At 49.1% G+C, this 20,089-nt stretch overlaps 9 protein-coding genes across 9 annotated transcripts; 3 read left to right on the plus strand and 6 right to left on the minus strand.

Moving 5' to 3' along the window:
• Positions 1 to 64: 64 nt before the first annotated feature.
• On the minus strand, positions 65 to 2,301 carry F4817DRAFT_360756 (uncharacterized protein; the record flags this gene model as incomplete). Its single annotated transcript, XM_049306318.1, has 6 exons — positions 65 to 93; positions 200 to 1,125; positions 1,186 to 1,271; positions 1,326 to 1,806; positions 1,859 to 2,198; positions 2,247 to 2,301. 6 exons carry the CDS (start codon positions 2,299 to 2,301, stop codon positions 65 to 67), a joined length of 1,917 nt encoding a protein of 638 aa, XP_049156189.1.
• A 469-nt stretch (positions 2,302 to 2,770) lies between these two features.
• Positions 2,771 to 4,976, plus strand: F4817DRAFT_346646 (UV radiation resistance protein and autophagy-related subunit 14-domain-containing protein). Its single transcript, XM_049304438.1, has one exon. The coding sequence runs from the start codon at positions 2,877 to 2,879 to the stop codon at positions 4,668 to 4,670; it is 1,794 nt and encodes a 597-aa protein (XP_049156190.1). The 5' UTR covers positions 2,771 to 2,876; the 3' UTR covers positions 4,671 to 4,976.
• F4817DRAFT_346648 (uncharacterized protein) lies at positions 4,952 to 9,516 on the minus strand. Its single transcript, XM_049304439.1, has one exon. It carries the CDS (start codon positions 9,249 to 9,251, stop codon positions 5,256 to 5,258), a length of 3,996 nt encoding a protein of 1,331 aa, XP_049156191.1. The 5' UTR covers positions 9,252 to 9,516; the 3' UTR covers positions 4,952 to 5,255.
• A 605-nt stretch (positions 9,517 to 10,121) lies between these two features.
• Positions 10,122 to 11,522, plus strand: F4817DRAFT_218548 (aldolase). Its single transcript, XM_049298785.1, has one exon. It carries the CDS (start codon positions 10,277 to 10,279, stop codon positions 11,219 to 11,221), a length of 945 nt encoding a protein of 314 aa, XP_049156192.1. The 5' UTR covers positions 10,122 to 10,276; the 3' UTR covers positions 11,222 to 11,522.
• F4817DRAFT_218522 (NUDIX hydrolase domain-like protein) lies at positions 11,316 to 12,343 on the minus strand. The gene is made up of 3 exons (XM_049298784.1): positions 11,979 to 12,343; positions 11,675 to 11,880; positions 11,316 to 11,583 (listed from the first exon to the last, which is right to left on the minus strand). Exons 1-3 carry the CDS (start codon positions 12,085 to 12,087, stop codon positions 11,410 to 11,412), a joined length of 489 nt encoding a protein of 162 aa, XP_049156193.1. The 5' UTR covers positions 12,088 to 12,343; the 3' UTR covers positions 11,316 to 11,409.
• A 489-nt stretch (positions 12,344 to 12,832) lies between these two features.
• Positions 12,833 to 13,669, minus strand: F4817DRAFT_367623 (uncharacterized protein; the record flags this gene model as incomplete). The annotated part of the gene is made up of 1 exon (XM_049307149.1): positions 12,833 to 13,669. Exon 1 carries the CDS (start codon positions 13,601 to 13,603, stop codon positions 12,833 to 12,835), a length of 771 nt encoding a protein of 256 aa, XP_049156194.1. The 5' UTR covers positions 13,604 to 13,669.
• A 426-nt stretch (positions 13,670 to 14,095) lies between these two features.
• F4817DRAFT_318774 (uncharacterized protein) lies at positions 14,096 to 15,253 on the minus strand (the record flags this gene model as incomplete). Its single annotated transcript, XM_049300957.1, has 2 exons — positions 14,096 to 14,760; positions 14,827 to 15,253. 2 exons carry the CDS (start codon positions 15,251 to 15,253, stop codon positions 14,096 to 14,098), a joined length of 1,092 nt encoding a protein of 363 aa, XP_049156195.1.
• A 405-nt stretch (positions 15,254 to 15,658) lies between these two features.
• F4817DRAFT_346654 (uncharacterized protein) lies at positions 15,659 to 17,210 on the plus strand. The gene is made up of 5 exons (XM_049304440.1): positions 15,659 to 15,869; positions 15,923 to 16,117; positions 16,200 to 16,361; positions 16,421 to 16,749; positions 16,801 to 17,210. Exons 1-5 carry the CDS (start codon positions 15,747 to 15,749, stop codon positions 17,108 to 17,110), a joined length of 1,119 nt encoding a protein of 372 aa, XP_049156196.1. The 5' UTR covers positions 15,659 to 15,746; the 3' UTR covers positions 17,111 to 17,210.
• A 611-nt stretch (positions 17,211 to 17,821) lies between these two features.
• F4817DRAFT_360761 (deoxyribodipyrimidine photo-lyase) lies at positions 17,822 to 19,657 on the minus strand (the record flags this gene model as incomplete). Its single annotated transcript, XM_049306319.1, has 2 exons — positions 17,822 to 18,371; positions 18,426 to 19,657. The coding sequence occupies 2 exons, from the start codon at positions 19,655 to 19,657 to the stop codon at positions 17,822 to 17,824; spliced, it is 1,782 nt and encodes a 593-aa protein (XP_049156197.1).
• Between the last annotated feature and the right edge of the window lie 432 nt (positions 19,658 to 20,089).

A 20,089-nucleotide genomic window follows, 5' to 3' on the forward strand; every position in this document is an offset into this window, starting at 1 on the left:
AATATTTTTATTTGGTCATGAGTTGTCTCGACGCTTTTCATTGGACACTTGTGTGAAATGTCTATCAACACTTGCCATTGTAGTCGTCGCCGTCTTCACTACCATTCATATAACGGGTACTCGTGAGGTATTACCTCCATAAAAAATGATAACCGGAAGCCGGGGTCCTCATTGGAAGGATAGTAACAATAGCAATCACCATAATGATTATCATCATCGGCCCAAGCCCCCGGAACACGGAGAGGTGGGTCCTCAACCAGTTTCCAGAACTCGCCGACATAATCATCTATGGGCTCGCCAAAATAAAATTCCCAATCTTCGGGTTCTGGGCCATACCTGAAGTCGACAAGGCGCTTTTCACTACCGTTCCCAGCGAGTATATCATAACTCTTTCCAGCAAAAATCTCTTTTTCGCGTCGGCCATAGGCTTCCAGATTAATGCCGGCCTGCTTTAGTGCCTCTAGCCACAGCCTTACAAGTTTAGATGCAAGGCATGGTCGTATTTGGTACCAAAACATTTGGCCCGTTATCCCACGAATCACGTAAGCCATGGCTGTACCCTTAATTTTGGATGGGTAGTGCCGATCAGAACTGAAAACGTGAATATTAGGAGTCTCCTTGATGATGTCGACTGTAAATGTAAAATAGTCACGAACACTCGCATTTAAGTGATTGATGTTAATCGGCCTAGAAAGGCTTTCGTAATCCCGTAATAAATCAGCTACGGCGGCCCCTAACCTGTATGCGACTACAGTAATGATGGGAAGGATCGCATGAGAATGAACGGCTTTGGGATTAGTACTCCAATCTGGCTCAAGAATTAATCTGAATACCTCGATGCTTCCTTTACGTTTTAGGACTTCTCTAGCTCGCTCGAGCCGCGAACGGAGTGAAGTACTTCGATGAGACGGACATCGATATGGGAGTAGTGCCTCGTTAACCGCTGGGTTATAAGAACCGGTTTGACAATTGCATCTGGAAAGCAGACATCTCATATTGTCGTCATATTTGGGATCCTCAGGGTATCCAAGAAGGTGTCCAGCAAGGGACGGGTCCGAAGTAACCTGTTTAGTAAAGAAGGATGTCTGGGGGGCACCAGTGAATACGTCAAAAAGTACATAAGACCTATATATATTAGTAAGAATCCCCATTGGCAACGCGTTTTGAAGCGACTTGCGGGCGTACCATTTTATCACATCCTCTGCAAGACCACTTAAGCCGATTCTAATTAGATATTTTACTACTTCAATATTATGGCTACGAAGTGCGTACTACCAAAATCACAAAAGTTAGCGGTATCAGCAATTAGGGTTTGTCGTTCTTACCTGAAGTAAAGTCTGTCCATCACGAGTGTAGTCGTACGGAGATGCCAATCCTGCATCAAAGAGCCTCTGAATATCTTGGGGGGATCCTTTCCGTACTAATGATATAAGTTCACTCTCTTTCGGAATGAGCCTATAGGACCTCAGGTTAAATTGCCAAGCTCCATTCGCCTTAATGCTATGCAGTTCCCATGACCGACGAGAGAGCCATGCTGGCGCTTGAAATAGGATTCTGCTGCCCGCCGCGAAAGATTCGAAGCAAACCCTGCCAAAAATTGTAGGCCGGATCCATCCTGTTCCAAATGCCCAGAGAGGCTTCATAGATATATCGGTATCTTGATGCTTATGGCATAACCTTGAAACCGTCTGCACCTCCGATTCCGATGCATAATCTGATGTCTCTTGGGACTCGTACTGATTCCTACGGATTGTAAGAGTTGTAAATTTCTGGACGATAATATCAGGTTGGACTTGGGTGAGCGCGCTGAAAGGGTGTTTAGTGGCGTTATAGTATATCTATACGATGGGCTACTTACACCAGATAAGATTGCTGAGCTAATGTTAGCATTCGGACAGCATTCTCAAGCCGTCTTTCTAGCTTCTTGATGGAGTCCTTCTTAAGCAGGACCTTAATTGCTGTTATCTTCCTCCGACCCTTTTTAGCGCTGCTGATTTGAAGATTTAACTCCTCAACCATTGCAGTTAGGTTCTCGAGAGCCTTGCGGCAATATCTGGTGGTTGACTTGGAAGCTAGGTCATCCCAGAGCATCGACGGTAGTTCGCCCTTATTAAACCCATTTTCGACTTCCCACAAGACGGGATCTAGACAGTCAATCTGGTCCATTAGATCAGCAATGCCGTCGGGAACATCTTTCACTTCGTCCCAAAGTTACTTCGGTTTAACTACTATGCCGCCAACCTGACTAGCAATTTGCGCGACAGCAATACCGCTGGCAGCAACCTCAAGAGCTTCGGCCATAATCAATGAGTGTAAGAACTTGTTGGAATGGATCAGTATGGTAGCAAATGTGGATATCATTTGTTTAAAGGGTTGGTTCAGAGGTTATAATCGAGATGGGCAGAGAGAGAGGGGGGTCTGGTTCATGCACGTGGGATCTGAAATACACCGCCCTGTGGCTTGAGTGGGAAAGCGATGTTAGGCAGATTCATGTGTGACCTTTGCATAGGCTGACAGGCTATATAGTTGTATAAGTAGAAGTTTCTATAGCGAGTTGTTCCTCGGATTATCTGCGAGGTGTAGAAGGATGACACGTAATAGGTTCTTCAAGGACTCATTTAAAAAATATATTTGATGGATACATATAAGTACCTCATATCTATGCATTTATAGCGTAAATGTATTTAAGAATGTAGCATACATTATCGCAAGGATACCGAAGTACTACGTACCTGGACGTAATTAAATCTCCATCATCCAGGGCTTAATTCGTTAATTCGTCATCGCCAAATCAAACCCTCAACCCTCAATCCTCAACCCTGACCCATGACCTTCCTCATGCGCCCGCTGCCCACGCAGCAAGCAGCACAACCACAATGCTGCCTCAGAACCGGCGCCTCCGCCATCTCCAAGGTATCTACCTCCGGAACCTGAGCTTGACCCGACCCCACGGCAGGGCTGCCGACGACCTCGAGGCCGACCTCCCTTCCGCCAAGCTCCAAGCTCTTCACGATGGGCCCCCCCAGCTTCACCATTCCCATTCCTCCGAGAGCCTGCTGCCCTCGCGAGCTAATTCCCGACAACGCAGCACGACGCTCGCTAATATCAGCCCTATCACGCGTCAGAAGCAGTTGGAATACACCGTCGAGAGTAGAGCTGCCGACGTATTTTTCTCCCTGCACTGCCACGATGGCGAGGAACCTGTTTATATCAGCGAAGTAGGCGAGCGTGCGATGAACTTCAATTTCCGTTTTTTCGACTTGTCACAAGCTGGACCGACAGTCACAAGGAGACACCAATTCATAATTAAAATATGGGCCAAGCAGAAGCAGCGATCATGGGTTTTGCTATTGACTGAAAGTGTCGACCTGCGTTCCCTGAACTACCTCGAGTCCTTACGAAACCACCACTTCCCTCCAAACTGTCTCGTCTTCCAACTCCTCGATGGCCTGTACTCCTTCGAGCTCTCGAGCCAGACTCCCGAGCCAAAGCAGGCCCCTACCCTACCCACATCGTCCTACAATGCGCTCATGAAACTCTCCAACCTCGATAACTCCATCCAAGACGCCTTAGCTACACGCGAAGCCCTCACCGCGCAGATAAACTCGCTTCTCGACCGCTCGCCTCCAGACGCCGTTCCCCAAGCCCAAGACGCCGCCCAACTCGCTTCGAAATACGTGGCCTCACAGACTCGCATCCTCCGCGCTGCCCAAGCCCGGAAAGCCGATCTCCAAGCCTCGATCGAAGCCCGTCGCGCCGCTATCCGCGAGGGCCGCGCCGCGCAGGCTAGAGCTGCCGAGGACGTCAAGAATGCGCAAGCTAAACTCCCCGCCTCCCTCGCCCTCCTATCTTCCACGCGGGAAAGCATCCACGGCCAACGCCGGCGTATATGCGAGGACCTAGCACGGATCTTCCCCATCGTCCCCGTCCCCTCCGGCGCACCCCTTTCTTTCAGCATATGTGGCGCCGCGCTGCCCAACACAGACTACGACCCGACCTCACCTTCCTCGATAGAGGACGCCATATCCGCGGGGCTGGGGTACGTAGCGCACCTAGCGCACCTGCTGCAATTCTATCTATCCGTCCCTTTACCATACACGCTGTCCCCCTTCGGCTCCCGCAGCAGCGTCCGCGATGATATCTCGTTACTCCCAGATTCCCAGCGCGAGTTTCCGCTGTTCCTGCGCGGCGGCGCAACCGCCCAGTACCGCTTCGACTACGCGTGGTTCTTACTTAATAAAGACGTCGAGACGCTATGCGTGGCGGCTGGTCTGAAAGTCGTGGATATACGCCACACGCTGCCGAACCTGAAGTACCTACTCTACGTATGCAGCGCGGGCCGCGACGAGGTGCCTGAGCGGAAACGCGGCGGGATACGGGGACTATGGGCGGGACGGATGAAGACTAAGGGAGGAAGGTTGACGGCAGATGACGGTGCCAGTATTAGCACAGCTGGTAGTCGCCCCGGAAGCGCGGATAGCGAGGCGTTAGGGGGAGCGAAGCAGAGGGAACAGTTGATGGGGCGGGTTGTTAGCAGAGAGGAACGTAGTAGTGTGGACGGGAAGGGGATACCCTCGGGAAGTAGTACTATTGGATTGCCGTTTGATGAGAGTGCGAAGCTTAGTTTGAGGACGAAGGGGATGAGGGAGAATATTGGGGCGCATGCTTGAGAACTTGAGTGAGAGCTTGAAGTGAGGTGAGAAGAGATATGATATGATATGAGGAGAGAGGAGAGAGGAGAGAGGAGAAAAAGTTAGATACCCATTGAAAAGTTGAAATAAGAAAAGAAAATGAATAGGAGTAGGAGTAGGAATAGGAGTAAGGTAGAAGAGATAATTTAGGCGTAGTAATGTATATAACCCTGAGGGGCAACCGTTTGTATTACATCCGTACATTCATGGCCCCTTTTCTCGGGTATGCTACAAGAGTATTCGCATAAGAGGCTTTAATACAACTAATCATCTTCGATTCATACACTATTTATCTAGGTAGACGACGTACAAGCTGGCACTCCTCGATCCACTCGCTTCTCCCGGGGTATAAATGAACCACGGTCTCCCTCTCATGCTACCACCAACCGCCCCCCTCCCCCCCTAATGCAAATGCTATGCCATATCAATGCAACCATTCCACTCCCACCAATTAGTATCTCTCCATAGGTACCTACATACATACTTCACATACCTACATATATACACACCAAACAAACAAACAAACAACCAAACATCCCTATCTAATCCTAATCCTAATCCCCATCACCGCCCCACCTCCGGCGGTCCCGCAAACTTAACACTCTTCCTTCGTTCCGGACCACTCCCGCTCCCGCTCCCAACCAGACTAGCGCGTCCGGGACTAGAACTAAGGATCCCCGCAAATATCCCCCCATTACTCCCACCACTTGCACTGCCTCCGCCTCCATTGGCATTGGCACCTACAACCTCAAGCGTAGACAGCGCCTCCCGCACACCCTCGACTGCTCTGCTCTGCGGGACCTCGATGGCGTCGCCGCGAATAGCGTTGGATGGTGTATTCGAGGCGTTAGCGGTGCTGCCTTTTCGCTCCTTGGCACCGCCGCGTTTAAGTCCGGTGCCGGAACCGGCGCTGATGGAGTTCCGTGTTTGTTCGCGCACTACACGGCCTAGTTCTTCGGTGCGTGCGGCGCTGCTCTCGTTACGCCAGCGGCCGGGGAGGCAGGCGTGCCCGCAGCCGTCGAAGGGGCAGCAGCCGTCGCTGTTTGTTTCTGGGAAGGCACCGTCGAACAGGGAGGTGGAAGAGATGGGGGAGGATATTTCTTTCGGCACGATTGGTGCGTGCCAGTCCTGTAGGCAGTTTGCGTGACCGCCGTGAGAGCAGCCGGGGCAATACCACCATGTCGAGAGTATAGGCTCATCGGCCGGACGAGATGGACTTATTATTAAGCCTTCCGAAACCGTTACCAGTGGAAGGGGGTCAGCCGTTGCGTCTCGATGTCCGCAGACTGCACAGGGCGCCATCACGGTGCGACAACGCTCGCATTTCCATATACCAGGGCCTACCGTATTGGAACGGTCGATTTCACGCGGCTTATGGCATTGTGAACATATGAATGCGGCCGAAACGCGATCTTGCGCCGGAGTGAAGACCGAAGTATAGTTTTCGCCCCAGGTCGAAAGACCACTAGGCCATCCCTGAACGCAAAGATTGCGTAGAAGTGTGGCTTCGACAAATAGCTTCATACTCATAAGGCGTCTGTGATACTGTCTTAGAATGGCGGCGGCTTGGTGACAATCGATGACATCGTCGGGTACGAGAGGTTTCAAGAGGAGAACCATAGCGGATGCGTTAAGAGCGGAATGTCCCGACTCGAAGGCTAGGGCACGCGATAGGATATCGTATGGGTTAATAGGCGGGATAGGTAGCTTTGACTTTACCTCGTCCGCAATTGGATGTGGATAGGGGGGATCACCCGGCCACGGGAGGAAGTCGGTCTCGGTGACGTGAGGTGATGGGTGGTCCTCAGGTTGGTCTATCATAGAACGCTCGCGAGCAAGCTTCGTTTCTAAGACTAGTCTGGTTGCGTATTTCGAGGAATGGCTATTGATTTGCGGGGACGGATCGCTATCCATGGTGTCTGTAGTCGTCTGTGATATTTTAAAGTCATCTGTGAGGCCGGAATCTTGCCTCTCTATTGAATGTCGTATTGGATATCTCACACTTTCAGGAGACCCCTCGATCCGTTTACCTCTGATTCTGCTTCCATATTCCTCATCTGCCTCTCCTAAGCTCCCGCTCATTTGTTCCGTTCTCCGAGAGATACGCGTACTATTATTGGATGAACCTGTAAGACCCGATGTTTGTCTACTAGTATCCGACAACGAAAACATTTGCGTATAACTCTCATCTGAATTGTGTCTAATGGGTCTTCGTCGTGCATTTGGTGATGATGGTTCTGCGCAGTCAAGACTTAGTGGCTCCCTCTTTTTCGGAACGTCAATCGCCCTTCGAATATGCTCGATAGCGTCTATATCGTAGAAATCGTATCCTTCCGTGTTAGATATCTGACTATCCTGGCTTAAGGTCGAAAGAGTAGTAGAATTGAGTCTCTTCCGCGGACCGGAACCCTCTGGAAGGACAGAAGGTGGTAGGTTGAAGCCGTCCATTTCTAAGACCGGGGTCAATAGCCTCCCCGCAGCGTATTCGTGATTATCGCTAACATTTTCTGTAACAGGCCGGGCCAAGGGTGTCGGGACACTCGATTCGCTATCTATCTCTTCGGTGAGTAACGACTTTCCCAGGGGGTGACGGCTCTCGAGAGATGACACGGACGGTGGCTTTCTCGGGGTGTCTTCCCCGTTGACTCTTATTCGTGGGGACGCATCCGCGTTCGACAACGCCAACTTAATATCCGAGGTGTCTTTATCGGCTTCCAGTAATGACCTTTCACGGCGCACTTGGCGCTGTTTTAAGTGGTATTGAGACCTGCGGGTCAGGAGTAGGCCGATGGCGTAAGATAATATTCGCCAGGTCTGTGCGAGTCGAAATTGACTGACGCTCTCGGAAGCTCGTGCATACCTTTCGATGATTCCAGCAACCCTTTCGTTCAAGGGCCGACCCCCTTCGGTATATGGAAGATCCTGTTTGAGAATCTCAAGGTACTGCCGAGATAGATAACTATACACGCGCATTTTGGGGGCCGCAGGTATTTGGCCAATTGTCATGATTTGGTGTGGCTTGAATGAACCCGTTATCTTCATCGCTTGGTCTAGTGGGATAACTTGGTCCTCCACACCAGAACCAGATGGAGGTGTTGTACTTATAGTATTAGCTACTTTATTCTTCCCTCGGCGCTTTTCGGTCGCATTCCGTCTCGTGCCGAGAAAGCTGCCGATTACATCTTCTTCCGAGTCACTACGACTAATGCTGAGCACCTGCCCAGTAGGACTAGAGCTGTAAGGCGATATAGGCAAGCCCTGATGCGAAATTACTGTTGTGCGTGGCCGAGGCAAATGTACTCTCTCCTCGAGGAACATAAGCGCCTCTCCTCTAGCGGAGAAAGCGACGTTCGAAAGTGGTTGGCGGTCTATTACCTTGGGAGCGAATGCAACGTCGCACTGAGCGAACCCATCGGGTCCTGCTGTCCAAAGCAGATCCTGATCGTGCCAAAGCAGAGCACTGGGCGAGTTCTCAAATACGTCTATTTCCTTATACGGCATTGTCGGGCGTGCCAGATCCCAGATATGCACAGAACTAATACCATTCTTCTTAACGTGCCCGCCTTCGTCGTACGATACCGCGACCTGGGCGGCTCGACGCCCTTGAGCAGTAGCGGACCAGAGACCCGGTCGCCACGCCACGTTCGTGACGGGAGCTGGGGCATTGATTGTCCACTTGGGCTTTTGCCTTTTCTCGGCATTCTTGGACAGGTCCCAGACGTGGCACTTGCTATCCAATCCCGCGCTTATCAGATGATCTCCATCTGCATGCCACGAGATGGAGGACGCTCCCTTCTGAGTATCGTGGGCGTTGATCTTTAGTAAAGGCGCAGAATATTTCCGAAAGTCCCATTTCAAGATGACGCCGGACTCTGTAGCACAGGCAAAGATCATGCCATCTTTAGGCGACCACTTCACATCGCTAATCCCATCATTACACCTGAAAGCCTGGATTGTCCGAAATGTTGGGCCACTACGCGAAGGTATAGGTGCTTTTACATCGAAACAGCGCACCGTACCATCCTGGCCTCCGGATAACAGCCAAGTTCCCCAATGAGGGTTGAAATCGAGGGTGTTCACCTGTCGCGAATCTTCTCTGGTTTGGATGGGTTCAAAGCCAGCACCTGAGCCCAACCGACTAACATCGTACATAAATATCTTTCCGTTGGCGCAGGCAGTGAAGACAGTGAGGTCGTTGCCATGGTTAGAGGCGAACTTGACGTCTTTTATTGAAAGCTGATCCGAGGCCAAACTTGCATTGCTCTTGTTCGCATATTGCGCGGTAATAATAGAGCGGATATCAATACCCTCCTTAACTTGAAGACCATCGAAATGAATTGTTTTGAGGATATGGCGACCACCCAGCACGGCATGTTGACCATCGGCGGACCTATCGAGACAAGCTACGGGTACGGAGGAGGAATATACTGCGTCTTGGGAGGCGTTAGGTCGGTAAGACTGGGGGACCGGCGAGCTAGTGACACCGAGGTTGCCATCGCTAGGGGATTCGGAATTCTGGCGACCAAGTAATCTCCTCATTATCTTGTGTTGGTTATACATATCATTGATACCGATGGCAGTACTTGGCCGCCGGAGATATACAAGTCAGTAGCGTCATGATTCTCTTCGGGAGAAGTCCGTGGCGAATCTGATCAGCCCATGAGCATTTTAGGTATATCGCTATTTTCGAAGGACTCTATTGCGACAAATTCTGGATGGTGGTTTTGTGTTTCTAAGAAGCTTTGGTTGCGTAACCAGTACAAGGCGAACTCATCGTTAAATTGACGTAAGCATCCAAGATGTAGGTACTTTAACTCGAGGGAATGCACGCAACGAAACGCGCTGTACCTTCTGGGCGCATCCGTTCGCGGTGCGTGCATCAATTGTGCATACGGATTATGCAAGTGACCAATAGTAGCAATATTAGGTAAGTGTTTATGCAAGGGTCTGCCGATTATTACCCGATTATTTCCCTACTCGTTCCGGTCCGTTTTACCGACTACCGATTATCAAAATGTGCCCTCCCGCAATATGCAACCCAACAGAAAAGAAATAACATCACCGAGATCTTCTCATTATAAAACATTCATTATCTTCTTCTATAGCATTTGAAAACCCCTTTATGACCCATCTTCTAGCTGGAGGACTATTTTTTCAGATTTAAATATGTATACAAAGTTATTAAGATAACAGTCTAGACTACGTCAATCTATAATTTCATATCTGTTCAACTGTTGGTTAAGTTAGGCTTGCCATACCATATAGTTATGAGACTCGTGAATATAGCTTCAATTTACTTAAGCCGAGTATACCCTTCATATCTTTCCAATGCCGTAGGGTATAGTGGATACTTGGCGCGAGTGCTACTATCCAGTGTCGTTCTCAGGGTCCAGCCTATATTTGTGCCGACAGCGGAATGCCAAGGGTTGCAAGAGATCGGCTTAGATGCACCGAACGAGCGCAACAAATGGCCCCGCGCTCCTCACCTAACCTAGTATACTATTTATGCGCTACTAGAATCGTTCAACTCGCAAGTACACTAGAATTGACGTAGAGGATAAATATATTAGAACATTATATTTACAATGTCATTCCCCAAAGTTCCTCCTAGCGGCATCTGGGCGCCGGCCGTGACTTTCTTCGACCCCGAAACTGATAATCTAGACACGGAGTCTCAAGCAACATACTATTCATACCTTTCCAAGACCGGCCTCGCTGGTCTAGTTATCCTAGGAACCAATGCCGAGACTTTCCTCCTCACCCGTGAGGAACGAAAGACGCTACTCCAAACGGCCCGTAAAGCATGTGGGCCATCGTACCCCATCATGGCGGGTTGCGGTGGACATTCCACGCGCCAAGTGTTAGAATTCATCACCGACGCGGCAGAAGCCGGGGCCAACTACGTACTTGTCTTACCCCCGGCATACTTCGGCAAGGCGACTACTCCGGCCGTAATCGATAATTTCTACGCCGAAATCGCTACCAAGAGCCCTCTCCCCGTAGTGGTGTATAACTTCCCGGGAGTCTGCAACGGCGTAGATTTAGACTCGGCTACTATCGCGAAGCTAGCGAACACACACAGCAACATCGTCGGCGTGAAGCTGACCTGCGGCTCCGTGGCCAAGATCACACGTCTCGCTGCCGAATTACCGTCGGAACGTTTTGCAACTTTCGGAGGACAGTCGGATTTCCTAATCGGTGGTCTTAGCGTCGGCTCCGCGGGATGCATCGCCGCGTTCGGCAACGTCTTCCCGAAAGCCATTGTGCAGATCTACAAGCTGTTCAAGGAAGGGAAGCATCAGGAGGCGCTAGCCTTACATCAGAAGGCAGCGTTGGCAGAGCAGCCCTGCAAGGCTGGCATTGCTGCGACGAAATATGCCGCGGCGATTCATACGGCAAAAGCGGCAGGTATCGAGGGCGCAGTGGAGAAGTTAAAGCCGAGACGGCCTTATATAGAACCCACTGATGCGGCCAAGAAGAATATCGAAGCTCAGATGGCTGAGCTAGCTGCGATAGAATGCACACTATAGCATTAACTAGGGTGGAGTAGCGCACCTTGTTCTCTACGTAAAAATAGAAGTTACAAGTGCCCGACATATCAACACAAGAAATAACAGAAAGATCAAAACTACTAGCTGTGTGTGAAAATCTCCGCTAATGATCATTGCTTCTCGGCCTCATTTATTATATCTCTCACTCACTCCTACTCGGTCTCACTTCATAGTGTAGAAGAACCGATGTTCGGATATTCGTTTACCAACTCTATGATAGGCATGAAACACTTATTCTGCGCCCATTCCGGAGTAACATTATCATCATGATGCTCAGCCCACTGTCGTACCTGATCCCAACTGATCCAATCCCAATTCGCGCACTTATCCGGTTCCAAGAGCTGCCGCACTATTGTCAGCTTCCAGCGTAGAAACAGATTATATTCCGATGACAAACAGAAAATAAAGCAGAACTGCAATTTAGTTACTCACCTCCGGTTGATCATCCTCGTTCTCCCTCCGACACTCCACAAACACCGTGACATAGTGCTTGGTCTCGGGGTCGAATATCGCGTTCGTCGTAGCCACGACACGCAGGGCTTTAACCCGGAGCCCCGTCTCTTCCAGCGTCTCGCGCTCCGCGCACTCCAGCAGCGATTCTCCCATTTCCAAGTGGCCGCCGGGGAACTGCCAGGTACCTATTTGCCATCATCGTTAGTTACTTGTATTCTTAACTCTTGTTCATCTCGCGTAATTAGGCGTTCGGGTATAAGGCTCAAGGACAGCGTATACGTACCTGCGCCGTGGCTGGCCTTGCGCTTCCCCATAATAAATCGGCCCTGCGAATCGCGGATCAGGGCCGCCACGCCGACACGGGGGTGGTAAGGGGGAGATGTTGTAGCCATAATGAACACTTATTGAAATGGATTTTCACTTATGGTTGTTGCCGTTGTGTGATCTTCAGAGTCTTTCGTTTCGGATTGATGTTATGTTTTTAATATGAAAGTAGACCTGGTGATGTAGGCTGCCGTCGACGGTTAGTTTCGGATAGTGTATATTTATCCCATTGCACGAACTACGAACATACATAAGTACCTTAATATATTCACTTGACTAAACCTTTTTAAATGTTTGACTTGAATTGAATATAATACACGTGGCGTATTCCAAAGCAAGGGTTTATCTATTTACCATACATACATATGTATATATTAAGCGGGGATTTGTTAAATTTGGGTCTAGTGTAACGCTAATCAGGTGGGTACATATATTTTAAAACCCATGTCCAGAAGTTTAATGGGATAGTGCGTATGGGCTAGCCTACGGTATCTCCCCCTTTTATAAAATAGGGGCTACGAAAGGCTTAATCGCCAAAGATTTGTTTAAAGTAGGTACTTATTTATTAATGATAACAAGCCATTAAGCTATATAATACAGCTTCAATTCAGTAGATTATATACGTAAATACTTCATACCAATTATCAAAAATTGATTCAATAGTCCATAAAAGAGAGTACGAAGTAGAAGCTGATGTATTTGGGTAAAAACCCTACCTACGTAGTCCAGTGCTAACTATTGGGAAGATGGCCTGGTAACTTATACCGTAGCTATATCGCTACATCCCTTCCTATCCCATCCTTAAAGATATCATTAAACGTGAACCAGCGCCCAATTCACAAACTTCCCACGCGTCGTGCCACTCGCACCACACTCAAACGCACCCGCACCACCAACCCTAGCATCAGCAGTCCCATTCACCGGGCCAGTCGTAACAGTATTCCCACAATCATCAGCCTCAGCATGCATAGTCCCATTACCATTGCCATGACCATAGTTCCTAGAAAACCGCCGAATAGACTCCTGAACAGCAAACACCACGTCCCCAATCCCAATAAACGTACTCGCCACCGCCGCCGTGTCCACCGTCACGCTAAACGCGCACTTCCCAGACGACGCGATCAGATTGGTAGTCGTGTTGCTGTGCGCGGTGCTATTGTTCGGCGCGAGCCCGAACGTGACACACGTCTGGTTAGCGTTGTCGCGCAGGATCTGGTCGACGAGGGCGGCGCAGTGGGCGGTGGGCGGGGACCCGGAGGCCGTGGTGTCGACGAAGCTGGTGCTGTTCTGCTTGCAGTGGGATTTGAGGCTGACGTCTCGCGTGGGGAAGTGGGCGCCTGGTAAGGTGTAGTTGTGGACTGTTCGTTTTTCATCGGCCGAGGTGTTACCGTATCCCCCGGCGCGCGCCTTGCGGGTTGCGGCTCGGATGTTTTCGGCGGTGTTGCGGACGTGGGCGGGAGGCTCGACGGGGTGGCTGGAGAGCGGCTCTCGGGGATACATGGTTGTTGAGTTTGGCGGCATGACGGGTGTTGCGCTGGCTATGTGCCAGAGGCAGAGAGAGAGGATAGCGGTAATAGACTTCATGATTGTAATCGTGAGGAGTTTTTGTTGGAAGAATTGGTTTGATTATCGGGATGGGTTGAAGATTAGGGGTGCCTCTTTGGGGTGGTTTATATAAGTCTTGATCGTGGTCCGGAACGTACAATGCATTGTTCGGACCAGCTCTATTGAGACTTGTGCAGTGACGCAGGCTGTAACAATGACTCGTCTTTGTATGTAATATAATGAACATTCACTACTTCTCGTGCGTCTTTTCAGTGACTGATTGGCAGATAATTAAGTTGCGTTCAATGCCTTGTCGTGGCATGTATCATTACTTAGGACATTAGATGATACTCTCTAGATCGTTCCTTGATTTAATGATAATCACAACCAGATATTTCAGGAGCCAGGAAATTCACTTAGAGATTTCAGTGAATAAGTACAATCGGTATGTATTTGGACAATTCTTCTGAGTCTGAAACATAGGATCATGGCTATACCGTCTAAACATGCCTAGGATTCTTGACTCGGGGCTCATAATTTCGTCTCTCTCGCTTCTTTTTCCGCCTGCCTTTCTTCTTCTAGCACTTCTTCCCTACTTCTTACCTCAACCTCCTTAGCTACCCCCTTTACAAATCTAGTCAACACAACCCTCTCCCAGTCACCTCCCCTATTACTGCCCTTAAGCTCCGGGCCAGGCTTATCAAGTCCTAGGATTGACTTCCTGTCACTTTTCCGTAGACCCAATGTTGTAGGGCTAATCACTTTGTCAGCCCAAGCAATTTGAGCTGTAGGGTGTTTCGCAGCTTTCGGGTCACTCGTGGTCGGCACCGTCGTAAGAAAGCTTCTCAACTTTTCTCTCTGCGCGTGATAATGCTCCACTAATTCAGATGCACTTGGCGAACCAGAGGGTGGTCCGACTAAGAACTGGGAGATAATATGTAGTAGGAAGCATTGAGGCGGAAAGAGTACGATCTCGCCCGTTTCCTGCTTCTTTAGCCATGTGCTGGCATCATCAAAACGTGCCGCAGTGATCTCAACACCCCCGTCAGGTGTGGGGATTATAGCCTCAGATCGTGCCGCGGATATAGCGGGGTCGTTGCTGGTCGATAGTGGAAGCATGTAAAGATACATCTGCGTGGTGAATCGCCGAGACTGTCCAAGGGGGGTTATCCATCTAGTGAAGGGCAAAAGATTCTCTAACCATGAATTTAGTATTATGAATTAATCTAGAGAGTGAATGCATGGCGCATGTCATTACTTACCAATATCTGCAAGCCCGCCGACACTCCGAAGCCACTCGACGAAACAGACTTTGTTCTCGTAAATCTCTTTACGCGCACTGTCGCGTTGAGTAACCGGGACGTTTAAGGGCTTCCCATCTTTACCCCCTTCGCGGGCGAGTAAGATTCCACTCTCTTCGAAGGTCTCCCGTATCGCGCCTAGCCTGTATGTGAGCGAGTCCTCATGCCGCTTAAGATCGCTTGGGCCTGGTACGGTTCCGTCGTGGAACTCGGAGATATTCCCGCCCGGGAATACGTGAGCCGAAGGAAATGCCGAGGACGACTTCACTCTGTGTAGTAATAAGACCTGATTTTCTGGAGATAGGAGAATGACGCTTGAGCTCGGCCGTGCTTCTGCTAATGTCTTCTCTTTTGGTGGCGTCGACGATGAGTTGTTCCTCTTCGGCATCATGGAAAGATTTACATGTAACGTTTGCCCCTTATTCAATTGTCTATAATTGGACCGAGCTCCTCCAAATTTCCCCGCTGTTCGTTTTGATATGCTACCTGTAGTTCGGATTGAATAATATGAGATGAGTCGGCGGGTCCCGACTGATGAATTGAAAAGTGTAGGTAAAACAAAGTACGTTTCATGTATTGTATTTACATTCTTTAATAATCGAAACGAATATGATGACCAGAGTAACATTTCGTTATTATTCAAGATTATGTATAAGTTGTATGAGTGGGAGTGAGATCAACCACGTAGAGCGTGTAATGCCGAGGTCCAATGAGGTAATACGCGTCGTTACATGGGACCTAGATCTTCCCCGCCAAGACTATACATCGTCCTCTTTTATACTTAACCTCTATAGTTAATTGGATTGTAAGATTACCTATCATAAGATTTGATACCATTTTTAACTATATGTTAAGCATCCAAGCCTTTAAACAAGAACGACATGTCGGAACCACAACCTGAAGACAACCGCCCAGCATGGGCACGCATCTCATTTCCATCAGGTTGGAACAGCGAGCGGTTTTTAAATCTCACCGTTCAAGATTTTAGCCAAGTCTCAGAAGATGTCCGACAAACTCGACCCACTATTCCTAATATGTTCGCTAATTCCATGAGAAGGAACGCAAACAGTTAAAAGATAGTATTCGAAGATTTCCCTTCTCGCAAGAATATACCAAATTGAGTGATCTTAATAAAGGCCTCTGGGAAGCCAATGAGCGGCCTCCTACGCCCCCGTCATATGTGCCATCTGGATGGACTGTGAACCAAGCGCGAGCCCTTAGCTTGGACCTCGTCACGAAATTATCGGAAGATGTTCGTCTTGTTTCTAGAGTAAACCTCTAAATAGTTATATCTTGAGGATATTTCACACTAAGCCAAGCACTTCTCTAATTAGGAACAACGATTATGGGCTGCAGGAAAGACGGCCGACAGCGCCCTGAGAGCACACAAACAAGGCCAACTACCTGCTAAACCTCCGTCGTATATACCTACAGGTTGGTCTACCGAGCAAGCAATATTCCCTACCTTTGAGATATTGTCGCAGCTCTCGCACCAGGTTTGTTCATACTACGCTCGGTAATTTTGTCAATTCGTCCTGTTTACATGATTGACCAGGACCTCACAAAATACATGGAAGCTCGAAACCAGGCGAATATGGCATTATCACCTAGTATAACATCCCCTCAAGAAATACACACAGCTCCATCACCACTAGTTCAAACACTCCAACGGGCGGGCTTTCCCTCATGGGGTTTTATTATCGTACGGACTTACTACGCTTCTGAGAGCCGCTGGGAGGAATTCCAGGAGAGACTCAGTGCAATCTGCGAGAAACAACTTGATGAGGAGACGGGTGAAGATCTTGAGAAGATTAAAGAAGCTCTCGAATTCAAGACGATCGAAGACCCGCGGCTTGAAGGTGTGAGTGCTGAAGAGGCTAGAAAGTGAGTATTTCGATATGAGCCTTTGCTTAACTTTACTAAAACCGGACTTAGGCATTTTCACATAGCTAAATCGATGGGGGGTGTCGCTGCGGGGTTCGAACTTGGTGTCCTGCTCATGGTTGGCGCAGGGACTGTGGACTCGGTATTAAAAGATGAAACCAAAGGCCATCAGTCCTCCTATGTTACGGTAGTTGACGTTACTGAGTTCAGTCAAGAGGGAGGTTACCAAGGGCACTTTAAGGTTTCTTTGGACGCGTTGCTTTGCGAGTTTTACCCTAAAATTTCTATGGGACTCAGCCCAAGAGATCTTTGTTCTATGATGGACGAGGAGGATGGAATCTGGATAGGAGATGATGAGTGAAGACATGTTTCTCTAGGGGGTAAAATGCCAAGGCTCGTAGTCGGAGCCTTACCAATAATGCTCATTGGCGGAAACGTTTTGAGAATAACATGAACTGATAAAATTATATTCTATCTAATAATTCGTGTAATGGTGACTGATAAATGGGTTAGGTAGGTATGTAAGTGCATAAAGATCTAACCAGGCGTTTTGGTGCTTAATTACCATCTACGTAGGTTACCTAGTGAATAACTCCACCTTCAGCTAATATGTGAGCAGACCTAAGTAGCTGGATTCAGTCATACCACTGGCGAGGCCAACTATTATTAGTCCAGTGTCAAAGAATGACTTATTAACCAGCCCCGCAAGACCGCGAGACAGCAAGGACAACAAGGAGACCCAGAAATAAAGCTATTCTAGACATCTTTATGGCTATCGTCCTCGAGTAGGAAATGATCTGTATCAGTTCTTCCCTTTCGAGATCAAGAACGTCTCGCGCCGCATAGTAGCCTTGGGACGTATAGATTGCACTCAGATTCCGCTATTAAATTATTTGCTTCCCATCCTCGTTTCGATAGCCCCAACAAAGAATACCGACTGGTAGTGTGTGAACACCGCAATACCGGCTAGCTAGGAGGCTTCCTCTCCTCAAAAATTATCTAGTTCCTAATATCTCCACGAAAGGTAACCGAGTACATAGATCAAATCAGATTAACTTAAACAAACCCACACTCAAGACTTATCCCGCCCAATACCAACCTTATACGCCGTCAACGCGCGATCGCGACTCTGCCGATGATCCACAATCGGCTCCGGATACCCCGCCTTCTTAGCCTCCGCCGCAGCGCCCCTATTATACGGATCATGTATAGCCTTGCCCTTGACCCCCCTAAGCTCCGATATCCACTTCCGGATATATGCGCCATCGGGATCGAACTTCTCGCTCTGCAGCAGCGGGTTGAAAATCCGGAAATACGGCTGCGGGTCGACGCCGACGGAGGCGCTGAATCCCCACCCGCCGTTGTTCGACGCGAAGTCCCCGTCGATCAGATTCTCCATGAAGAACCGTTCGCCCATGCGCCAGTCTAGCAGTAGGTCTTTGCATAGGAACGAGGCGACGATCATGCGGCATCGGTTGTGCATCCAGCCTACGCCTTGGAGTTGCCGCATTGCTGCGTCGACGATTGGGAAGCCGGTGCGCCCTGTGCACCAGGCTTCGAAGTGTGCTGAGTTGTAGGACCATTCGATGTTGGAGTATTCGGGTTTGAACGGCTTGTTCATGCTGTGGTATCACGCTCAGTCCAGTATTCTCATCTACTAATAGGTCAAAACTCACCAGATATAAGGCCAGTGGACCAAGACGTGCTTATAAAAGTCTCTCCATGCAACCTCGCTGATCCAAGATTGGATGCCCTCAACGCCGGCATCCAACTTTTTCGTCTTATTTCTATCTCGCGCCGTCCGTACCGCCGTCCTTGCACTCAGCGTCCCAGCTGCCAAATGCACTGAAATCGACGATGTCGCCGCCTCGGAAGGAAAATTGCGCCTCTTGCCATACTCTCCGATTTTCTCGTCGCAGAACTTCTCAAGCCTATCCATGGCTTCACGTTCACCGGCTGGCCAAGTGGCACGGAACCTCTTCGCATCTTCGTCCGGAAGCTGCTTGTTTTCTGGGATATCTGGTATCTCGCTATCAAAGAGAGCGGTTACTTTCTCACGAGCGGCAGAAGAATTCTTCGCGGGAGGATCAAATAAGTTAAGAAGCTCCTGGTTTGAATGGATATGCGCAACCCATGTCCTAAACCATGGCGAGTATACCGCGTACTGCTTCCCGGCACCCGTATGCAACGAGCCGGGCGGAACAACACAAGTATCGTGGAACAACACCATCGCTATTCCCCTATCGGCACATAATCTTACCATGTTTGCTTCTCGCCTTAGTTCATCGACCTCGTATTCTATATTTGCATATAGATGACTCGCACCCCATTCATCCATGAACTCCAGAATGCGCTCGGGGATCTCCTTTCGCTTGGTGACAGTCTCTACATAAAGCGGAATATCTAGAGCTGCCAAATCCTGCCTCAGCTTATGCAGAGTGCGTATCGTAAAGTCGACGCGCACGGGGGCCGTCAAATGCGCCTCAAAATCCTCGGGGCTTACTATATATATGCATATTAGAGGAACATTAGCTTCTTGAGCCTTCTGGCTAGCTTCCCATAGTGCGCGGTTGTCTGTGGTCCGCAGATCCATTTTGAACCAGTGTATCACGGCCTCCTTCACTTGTGTGCTCTTCCGCATCGACGCCGTTTCCTCCAAAGCAGCTTCGAGCTGTTCAATGGGGCGAGGAAGTTTGTTGTCATTATATGCTTGAGCACGCGCAATGTTCATTTCCGGCGGGTAGAATTTGCGCTGCACGATGCCATGCTCTTCGGCTTCGACCGCAAAATGATGAGGCTCGCGCAGTGGATCCAAAGTTCCATTTCCAAGTTTAGGTCTCTTCATCGGTTCCTCTCGGGTCTCGTCCTCGTTCGTGAGTCTTTTCTTGGCGCTTCGTTTGGGGGCCATGGTTGAATAGAGCAAACGGGGTTTGTTAATATTTACTTTATGACGTAATGGTAAGGCGATCGAGAGCGAATGGATGAAAGAGATGGGCGTGATTGGTTTTAGACACGTAATACTAACAGCAGAGAGGAAAGACATGAAGGAGAGTTTTGGTTAAAAAAATGCAAATCCAGTTTGAAAAGAAAATCGATTGCAATTCCCCCTTGATCCATAGTCCCCGATATGATCATGCATCATCGAAACCCCAGATCGATCTAATGGGGCTAATCGATCTTGTTACCGGGATGGTGGCTTGGGCTAGTGGAGATTCTCAGCCCTATGAGCCGCAAATGTAACCCCATTATCTTAAATTAACGACACGTCATTGTACTCTAGGTACCTACATAACCAGATAACAGTTGACAGCTAGAAACTTGGTCAAATTATACATGTCAT

Source organism: Daldinia loculata (assembly GCF_022478755.1).
Source record: "Daldinia loculata strain CBS 113971 unplaced genomic scaffold F4817scaffold_50, whole genome shotgun sequence".
NCBI classification, from domain to species: domain Eukaryota; kingdom Fungi; phylum Ascomycota; class Sordariomycetes; order Xylariales; family Hypoxylaceae; genus Daldinia; species Daldinia loculata.

What these genes read in the sequence shown, in the direction of transcription:
- F4817DRAFT_218548 (XM_049298785.1), top strand. Translation starts at nt 10,277, where the DNA reads ATGTCATTCCCCAAAGTTCCTCCTAGCGGCATCTGGGCGCCGGCCGTG.
- F4817DRAFT_346646 (XM_049304438.1), top strand. Translation starts at nt 2,877, where the DNA reads ATGCTGCCTCAGAACCGGCGCCTCCGCCATCTCCAAGGTATCTACCTC.
- F4817DRAFT_218522 (XM_049298784.1), bottom strand. Translation starts at nt 12,087, where the DNA reads ATGGCTACAACATCTCCCCCTTACCACCCCCGTGTCGGCGTGGCGGCC. An exon ending in CAAGGCCAGCCACGGCGCAG is followed by an intron (nt 11,881 to 11,978) that starts GTACGTATACGC and finishes GATGGCAAATAG; the next exon opens with GTACCTGGCAGTTCCCCGGC. An exon ending in ACGAGGATGATCAACCGGAG is followed by an intron (nt 11,584 to 11,674) that starts GTGAGTAACTAA and finishes ATAGTGCGGCAG; the next exon opens with CTCTTGGAACCGGATAAGTG.
- F4817DRAFT_346654 (XM_049304440.1), top strand. Translation starts at nt 15,747, where the DNA reads ATGTCGGAACCACAACCTGAAGACAACCGCCCAGCATGGGCACGCATC. An exon ending in TGTCGCAGCTCTCGCACCAG is followed by an intron (nt 16,362 to 16,420) that starts GTTTGTTCATAC and finishes ATGATTGACCAG; the next exon opens with GACCTCACAAAATACATGGA. An exon ending in AGTGCTGAAGAGGCTAGAAA is followed by an intron (nt 16,750 to 16,800) that starts GTGAGTATTTCG and finishes AACCGGACTTAG; the next exon opens with GCATTTTCACATAGCTAAAT.
- F4817DRAFT_346648 (XM_049304439.1), bottom strand. Translation starts at nt 9,251, where the DNA reads ATGTATAACCAACACAAGATAATGAGGAGATTACTTGGTCGCCAGAAT.